Source organism: Oryzias melastigma, linkage group LG5, assembly GCF_002922805.2.
Source record: "Oryzias melastigma strain HK-1 linkage group LG5, ASM292280v2, whole genome shotgun sequence".
Taxonomy (NCBI): Eukaryota; Metazoa; Chordata; class Actinopteri; order Beloniformes; family Adrianichthyidae; genus Oryzias; species Oryzias melastigma.
In genome coordinates this window covers 28,053,751-28,063,281 of record NC_050516.1, presented here as the reverse complement: position 1 = coordinate 28,063,281, position 9,531 = coordinate 28,053,751, and the positions used below count along the sequence as shown (strand labels likewise).

The window sequence follows — 9,531 nt, the reverse complement described above, 5'->3', positions numbered from 1 at the left end:
GGAGTTGCGTCCGGAACCAGGAATGCAGGTGGAAGCTTGTGGACGAAGACCAGCTACGGACTGGAGCGGCCAGGTGGAGCGAAGAGGTGAGTCCGGCAGTGGGTGCGTGGCGTGGTGAGGATCGGCGTGGTCAAAGACGAGGTGCTTAGGCGAGGCAGGACCCAGGTCGGCACATGGAAGGTAAGAACCTGGAGATAGAGGAGTCAGGACGTGAGACGAGGCTAGACGTAGCGAAAGCATACAAAACTTGTACGTAGTAGGCCAGGTAACTTCACCGGGTAAGGCAACGAACTGGCGAAGAATGCTGGGGAGAGCTCCGCTTAAGAAGGCTGGAGTGATGATGAAGAGTGCCGACAGCTGGGTCCAATTAGGGGTGGAGGAGGAGTGCAGGCGGACCATGACACACTTTATGTTTTTGTAACCATTAAGCCATTCGTTTATAAAATATAGCTTTAAAATAATCTCTACAACTGTGTTTTTCTTAGTTTTACTAACTTATTTTACTTTTGAAAGCAGCTCATTCAAGTTCCTTTCAAAATAAAAGCCCTCCTGTGTTTGACTGATTTATTTGAACTAAAAATGCAATAAAGTCTTTTCTATCATTGTGACTTTGGTGTTCCTTCGTCTTTTTTTTCCCTTTTACTAAATATAAACAACAACTTTTGTTTAGAATAGTTTTTTTTTTTAACTAAAAGCAATGAAATGATTAATAATAATCCTCTGTGGTAACAGATTAAACCGTCTTTTTGCTAAGTTTTGTTAAAAATCAAAGCATAAATAACAGAATGCATTTAATTAAAATAAATGAACCAATTCTACAAAACCAATTTTTATATAAATTGTTTCCATTTTACTCAAAAGCCAAAGTCCCCTGGTGTAAACTATACTATGATCTACTTAACTTAGTATATGAAGCTTGAAATTTAGATTTTTTTATTGTGCATTTTCAGCATTACATTATTATTTTTTTTATTTTAACTATCATTAAGTTTGAGAAAATTCTCCACCATTAAGCTCATGTTCTTCACAGCAACTGGAAGTTAATCAAATAGACCTTTTGCAGCTTCTTCCACTTCATAAAAACTTGTAAAACAAAATAAAACATGCAGCAGCATAGGACTGTACTTTGGTAGAGGGGGGACCAAATTCAAATTTATTTTTAGGGAGTAAAAAAAATGCTCTGATTTAATCTGAGGTATAATAAAATGGGGAAAAAAGCTTTTATTTTGTAATTGGTTGCTATAGCGACTGCTGGACTTTTCTATGGGCTTTAAGGATTGACGTCACCTCAGCAGACGCTGCTAAGTCCGTATCAGAGTGAACTTTGGATGGAGTCTGAATATGTGCATAATCTAATTACCTCAGTAGGCAGGGGCAATAAATGCTTTGACCTCAGAGAATAAATAATTTACAAGGATGGTGAAACTTTAATTGTGTAAATATTTGATTTTAATTAGTTTTTTTAAGGGGGTGCTAGGTGTGTTTTTATCAAACTTCATCAGCTGATGTTACAATACGCGGTGAAGGGAAATTCCTGTTCTCCCATAGCAACTCGGAGGGAAATAAGCCAAAAGCTGTCACTTTTTGAGTGGGCGTGCAGAACATGTCAGACGAGGCGCAGTGTGAGTCATGAAGGCAAAACCAAAATCAAAATAAAAAGTCAGAGTGACACTTCCTGAGAAGCATATCCTCCCTGACACCAGACCTCCCGTCTGAAGCTCTCCACAGGGCTGCCTGTGGCTTCTCTGCTTGCCTAACTCCCTCAGTGAAAATTTTTTTTCCTTTTTTTCCTCCATGACTAACTTTTTAAGGCACTTCCTGTGAGTGATGACATCACGTTGTGGTTCGGAGGAAGGGAGGGGTAAGGGAATGTGGGGGCGGAGAGACGATTTGGATGTGAAGTCTGTTTATCTCTTGGCACTTGGAAACACTTTAAATAACAGACTTAGGGAAGTTAAGCGTGAATGCATGTAAACTTACTGAACTTATGTTCTGAGTTCTTGGCGTGTACTTTTTTTAATTCAATGCTTGCTTCGATTCCCCTGATTTTGTCTCAAGCACAAATAAACTGAAGAATTCCAACTGCAGAGCCCACCGTCTCCCCTGGTGGTCATAGCCGGTCCAGAGGAATTCCAATGTCGTGCCGGAAATTATAAAAGGGGATTAATGAGTGTCTGGTCCGTGAAGGGCCAAATATGCATCGATAAGTCTTCTGGGTCTGAGGGGGCCTCCTAAAGGATTTCTAAACTCTTGGACAAGAACAGTTTGTTCTCTTGTGCATAAACATCTTTTACTCCATGATACATAAAACTCAGCTCAGTTGTTTTAGGTAGAACATCTAATCCAGTGGTGTAAGTGGGACAATATGAACGAGTGCACTCTTTGTTTTTCTAAGATAAGACTTACAGTTTAAGCCCACGCTGCCTTGCTAATGAATTTTATGTACAGATTGTGCAAGGCAAACAGGTTGAGCAGACGTGAAGCGTGCAGGCGGCTCGGATGCATGTGCTGCTCGGTGCAGCTGGCAGCGGAGCAGGATATTTGTTCTCTGCTTGTCTCAATAAGCTGCACGCCAGGGGCGGAGCTAGAACATTTTACATGGGGGGGGTGGTAGAAGACTTTGGAACAGTGGCAATGAGAACAGCAGACGGGAAGGTGATTACAAATTAAAGGATCAAACATATTTATAGGTAAAAATGTTTTTTAAAAGTATGCAACAAGAGCATTTTAAAAGCACCAAAAACAAGAAACATCACTAGATGGATGAATATAGACCAAAATGCATTGCGCTTGAACAGTTTTAATGAAAAACCACCAAGTTTTCATCATCAAAACAAAGTGAATTCATACATAGTCTTTGTAAAATGTTTGAATCTATTAGGTTTTTATGTGAAATTGGTGAAATAATATTTGCTGTTAACCCTTTAACACAAGAGCTCCAGTGTTTACGTCCTTTGATTTACTGTAACTTTTCAACGTAAGTCCAGATTCTGAATGGTAGAAGCAGTTCGCGATTGGCGAAAAAGTGATGACGACATTAGAAAGCACCAATATAGCGCTAAGCTAGCATTTCCGTTTTCCTCTTGGTATTCTTCTTAGCCGCCTGCAATCTTCTTTCAAACAACATAAAATTCGTGTACAAAAAGTAAAGCAAGAAAAAGACGAGCTGCTGGAGGACCTCCATTGTTGTTGCTTTTCTAGTTGTCACACGACAATGACACGCTAGCGGTCTACACCTCGCATGTGCCGTGAAAGCAGACTGCTGAGTGGAAGCGAGGGTTAAGTAAGTGAAGAATTGGTCTGTACTGTACTACTTTAGTCTACTTGTACACTTAAAATTATGGGTTTTGAGTTTTTAACCTGTATGTGTGGCATTTTTCTTGTGAAAGAGAATAAGACATCATTTTGTTTTCCCATTTCCGTGTATTTCTTCTTTTAAATCTGTCAATTAAACGGTCTCAGACAGTGATCCTTCTTTATATCACAACAGCTCTGCTGCACATGCACTAAACCCTCATCTGGTCCGGGTAGATTGTCTAGCTTAGGTTCTGGAGAAGAGAAGATCGCATTGACTGCAGTCAAATGATCCATCGTTCACATTTCTGTGGTCGAATCAGCATCACTGGATTTGTTGTGTGTTCATTATGGAAACAGAGCTAACATCCGGATCCGAACCATACGGCTGGACATTACCGATATTGATTGACATTTTTATGTAGCAGCGGTGAAGTTTTACGCTAGTGACACACAGAGCTATCATATTGAGACGGAGGGGGAGATCAGGGGCGGGGCTACTCAGCTAAGCTCCAAAAGCCACGCCCCCTCAGAGGAGATTTTGGAAACAGAGGCTTCAGATCAACTTGGAACATGTCTTTTTAAGACATTTAGGTTTTGGGATTTTGATTAAAATTTTATAATTATAATAGAAACAATACTGGGAACGTTTTTTAAAAATAAAAAATAAATGGTCATGGGGATTTTAAATAGATTACTTTTTGCTAAAGGATGGTCTTAGCTATTATTTTTCCATATCTCTCTGCTTGGTGGGTTAATGTAGGGAGAATTCAGGTTCAGAGGATGACATTCTATTTTACCTTTGTCGCTGCACAATTCAAATTTAATGTCTTCATTTGTACTGGAAAAGTCGTCTCAACTCTACCAACGTGGCTCATTTCAACCCCCCAGCTTTTGTAAATAGATGACTGTTCAGCCACCTTGATTTATGTTACAGCTCCCGCCTGACGGGGCGGTGATGAGGAAGACTGCGGCTTTAAGAGAAAGCGGGGGGAAGGGGCGGAGCCAGAGCGTCGGCGGTGGTGGAGCCTATAAGAAGTTTCCCAGTGCAACAGTGGACTGATCTAGAAGTGTCAGAAAAGCCTGAGCGCAGATAACACACGCATACACACACACGCGCGCGCACACATGCAGGCGTCCCGTTCCTAAAGCAACAGGCAGGAGAAGACTACCAGCTCAGATCAAAGCCTCACAGGCTCCGGAGATATATATCCAGTGGACCAGGATTTTTGGGGGGGTTTCTCTGGAGGGGGGAGTGGGACTGTCAACGGAGAAGAACTGCCAAGCTATTTCGGTGAGTTCAGAATGTGATCTGAAGTGTCTCTTGTTTTGTGTGTTCCACTGACTTGATGCAACTTTTTTTCCCTCCCATGATATCACTCATTCTTTGACTTTATTGTTTATTATAGTGATTATTATTAATAATAAAAGAACAACTTAGATTGCTTTACCTTTTGGGTTGCAATATTGTTCTGAAAGGGAAATAACAAATCACTGCATCATCATTAAACCTGGCCTTGCCAAATAGCTGACTTGTGTCTTGTGTCGTGAGTCACCTGCTTGCTAGAGGCCTTTTAACCATTATTATCTCAATCCGGTAAAGTGAGGGGGTGTGCGCAGTGTTTGCTTGCCTCACAGGTAGAGCGAGTATGGTTGCTTGGAAACCTGCTGCAGGGTTGTCACGAGTGGGGTGTGAACTCTTTCCTTGAGGGACTATAGACGACTGTATCTCAGCAACTCGGATGCCTCTCTCGCCTGGACACCTGGGAGTGCTCAGGTTTGGCCTTAAAAGGACCCTCAAACCCCCGTGGTCAGTAACTGCCCGAAAGAATGCCTCTGCAGGAAGAACTAATGCCCTGCATGGCTACATCATTTGTTTAATCCCACTGCCTGTAAATGCTCCCGTGGTTGAGTTCCAGAATGAGCTGTCTTTGCACCTGTTGCAAGAGGAAGCACAAGCCCCTGGGGATTCATTATCGAGGATCATGTTGCTTCCCATCCCGGCGGAACCGACTCAGAGGCTCTGGATAGTGGGCTTGCATGCCTCGCCGGGCAGCTTGGCTTCGACGGATGCCCCTAAAGCTTCCTGTTGTTTCAGGGCTTTGTTTTCCCCCCAGCTGTCAGCTCGGCTCATACACATGGCTCTCAGGAGACCGTGAGAGAAGGGAGCCTCGCTCGTCTCCGTCATCACGTCTTCATTAAGAGCCGTGCTTCCTGCGTGCGCGTTCATCTCATTTGGGAGTCTTAAGGAGAAACGACCATTAAGCTGCACCTGTTGGAATGAACCGTGAAGCGCTTATTGTGCTGCAGGCTACCGCCGACATTATTCCACATAAACATTCGACACATTTCAGTCAGACCGTCTTGTTACCTACTGACGCCTGTAAGCTTGGTGTCAAAAGTTGGATCAGCTTTTCTTACAGCATTCGGCTGACCTCAGAAATATGAATGGGCTCTGCAGCCCTCTGAATATTCTTTGTTTACACAGCCTTGACACTCTTGACATGACACGAACATTCAGGTCACTTGACATGAGGGATTCTTGCATCATCAGGTATATCTGTGGTAACAGGAGGACCCCCCGAGTTTCCTGTTCAGGGGAAGCAGGGTTACAACACCCTGGTGTGGTAGCGCAGTCGACGGCTGCAACACACTAGCATTATCAGACGTTTTCCTGGTTATTTTTACCTTAAACTCCACATGGGCTTCAGTTGGAGTTAAAGTACTGGGACTCCGTATAGTCGTAAGCACTTGTATGTGTTTGGGGGTGTAAGGTGCTTCGTTTTCTCCTCCATTTCTTGTTTGCTTTCATTCATGGTTGTTCCTTGGCTGTCCTGTAGGTACACCAGAGGCGGGGGTAGCCAGCCGGGCGATCTGAGTGTTTCCTGGCTTTGATGCGACCCGACTGTGCCTGGAGCATGTCCACAGTGGGCCTGACTGCCCAGGAGACCTCTTTTCCCATACAAAACCCCTTCCTCCAGGGCGGCTTCTGTCACAGCATGGCTGGATCCAAACCCTCCTGGAGCTTTCGCCATGACCCCATTGACAAGTGAGTGTTCAGGTGGTAGTGGTGGTGCGGTAGAAAGCTCACACTGGTTCTGTGGGAGATGATTTGCCTCAGCGACATATTACCTTCTAAAGTACGCAATCACTCTGCTAATCTGCTGATCTTTTTCCCTTTATTAGCTTCTACTTTACCATGGGGACAGATCATACTTATCGATCTCCGCAAAAGGGCCAACTTTCAAGTAATGAAAGTAAGTGTTAAAGTTTGATGAGCATGACTTTCAGATTGCATGTTTTGCCTCTTCTGTCTTGCATGAATATCTCAATGGGGGACAAATAGTAAAGGACGATGGAGACTGTTGTGAAGCACCAACTATCTCTGTAGAACTGAATAGTTTTTTTGTGTTTGTCTCCTAAAGGACATATGTACAGTTCAAGTACAGCGAGATTACCTTCAAAAAAACTGCGGCCCGCCCTCCTCTCCCTGTCCTTCACCCCTGAACCATCCACCCCGAGCCCTACCGATGAAGACCAGGTGGTTCCCTCATTCCTGAAGCTGTCAGTTAAGGACTGTAGCAGCCCGCCACGGACACCCGACAGATGTTCCAAACCTTTGCCACCGATTCCCCTACAAACAGACATCTGCCCCGAACAAGTTATAGACAATGAGGTGGAATTTTTCACGAGTACGGACAAAAGCTGCCTGGTTCCGAGCGACGACCAGTGTTCCAAACTATCTCCTTTTCGATATGGACAGCTTCACAGAAGGAGCTTCAGGGACTGTGGGCAGATCAACTACGCTTACTATGATGGTCCTTTAGGAACAGATAGATCTGGCCAGGCCCAGCAGCACCATCAGGGGAGACCCGTGCAAGCGATGCACGGACAGCATGAACAGCAGCGGCAGGAGCCACTCGAGCCAGTGGTATGCCAAAGATCACAGGACAAAGCTCAGAGGAAGCTGCGGCGTTCTCACTCTGGCCCAGCTGGCTCTTTACACAAGCCGTCACTGCCGCGCCTCACATGCAACAAACGCCACACCTACGGTACTGATAAACCAGAAGTGCCACCCCCTCTTCCTCCACGTTCACTGAAAACTGGTGACAACCGCCGCTGGTCAGCAGAGGTCTCGTCTGGGGCTTACAGTGACGACGACAAACCACCAAAAGTGCCCCCGAGAGACCCCAGAGGCAGCTCCCGCACGCCAAGCCCAAAGAGCCTTCCCACGTACGTTAACGGGGTAATGCCCCCCACCCAGAGTTTTGCACCCGATCCCAAGTACGTGAGCTGTCGGAGTTTCTTCAGACAGAACAGCGAGGGCTCTCCCCGCATCCTTCCTGTCATGGAAAACGGAAAGAAGGCCAGTGCCACGCACTATTATATTTTACCGCAGAGGTCTGCGTTCACAGAATCACCTTGTGACTGCAGCTCAAGGAGGAAGGAGGATTTGGTTTGAAGGGCAGAAACCGTAGAGAACTCTTATGGAATACGAGCAAAAACCACTTGACACAACAGTGCATCTGTACATCAAACTGCTGCTTTTAGATGATAAATGTCTGTACACGTCCTCATCTGTCAGGATATGCACACTGTATACAGTTACTGGTAATGTTGAAAGAAGCTATCGCCTAAAATACAGCAAAATCTGTATCTGACGAAAGACTGTGGGAGAACTCTAACATATTGTAGAACCTATTTTTGATATGATTTTATTTCATTGTCGTTCTGTTGTTTTTGATGATGTGGCGCAGTCAGAGGGTGCAAGCAGGCCTTGGATCTTGATGTGCTCAGTGTTTCGTGTCTGAAGGGTGAGGATGTGATGCCACTGGGTCTTTTTTTTTTTTTTGTCATGCTGCTTTTGTCTCACACAGGTCAGTGACGTAAATGTGCATCACTTAATATATGAAGTTTAAATCCAAGCCCAGTGAATTTTTGGATAAAAGATGAAGGATATTAGTACTCACATCGTATCTCTGTTTGTTTATTAAACACAAAGTAATTGCTCTTCCTCAATGAAGTTTCAATACTACTACAAGCCAGCCATGTCACTGTGAATTTGTACTTCTCATGGCATGTTGTTGCTGGCAGCTATGCCTTTTTCCACTAAAATTTCTAGTGCAGCTTGTGTGGTATAATTGTGTTAATATGTGTATGTGCGGTTGTGCATATTGTGTGCATGTGAACAACCTGACAAAGTGTTCAAACGATACAACATGGAGTATGTCAGTGGAGAGTTGTCAACCATCCTTGTTACTGCGTGCTGCTTGTTTGCAGCTCACATTTTAGTTTTTTTTTTTCTTTAAGTGTCCAGGTTTTTATTTTTATTTTTGGTCTGTTTTAATGAAAGTGAATATAAGCTGTTCTTTTTTAAAAAAAAAAATCTGGAGCTTAGTTTTGAGTCACCTGAAACCCATTCGCCTTGAGCTCTACCTCATTTCGATGTTAATCCTGTATTTCACATTGACCCCCAAAACAACCCAATCAAATTAGAAGATCCACCTCCCCCCAAAAAAAAGAAAAAGTAGGGGTATTTAGCCTCCAATTATACCTGGCACTAGTCGTATTTAAATTTCGTCAAAAGAATATCTCCAAAGGAAGCTCTTGGATCAGAGAATTTAGCCCAACCTGTTAATACAAATGCATTACAAAGATAGTGCAGGCTTCACCTGCCTGACACCAACTTTCCTGTTCTGCACATGCATTCCTGTCTTACGTGATTGCAGTGGGTGTGGTCCCAGAGACTTTGGCTGCTGGCAGCCAAGAAAATGCATGTATTTTATTGTTGTAGATTATTTACGAAGTATCAGGATATTATAGAAAATGTAGCACACGTGTTAAATAACCCTCGGTATCAAACATGGTGTTTAGTTTTGGAAACAAAACAGCTAAGGTCAATCGGTCATTGAAGTAAACTTTTTTTTCCTTTCTTTCTAGCTCACATGCCTTGACAACCACTATGTTGCTTTTGACCTGTGTTTGAAATGTTTACATCGTATACTATTTAATCTTAAGGTATTCACATGTCTTATCAGAAATAGTAAAACTGAATGAAGACTAGTTTGTCAAAAAAATCAAAAAACAAAAAAACATCTCTGCTGTTGTGAAGACATGCACTGAGAGAGTTCAGTATGCTGTGTACAGTATTTAACAATTCAATTTGTTGTTATGAATAGCTGATAAGCATATAGTCTTTTAAATGACAAGGCCAAAATAAAAATGAATTATTTATGA

General features: G+C 43.3%; 1 protein-coding gene across 1 annotated transcript; it reads left to right on the top strand.

The window, feature by feature from the left end:
- The first annotated feature begins 4,305 nt into the window (after positions 1-4,305).
- On the top strand, positions 4,306-9,531 carry errfi1a (ERBB receptor feedback inhibitor 1a). Its single transcript, XM_024270947.2, has 4 exons — positions 4,306-4,588; positions 6,135-6,343; positions 6,481-6,551; positions 6,720-9,531. The coding sequence occupies exons 2-4, from the start codon at positions 6,189-6,191 to the stop codon at positions 7,754-7,756; spliced, it is 1,263 nt and encodes a 420-aa protein (XP_024126715.1). The 5' UTR covers positions 4,306-4,588; positions 6,135-6,188; the 3' UTR covers positions 7,757-9,531.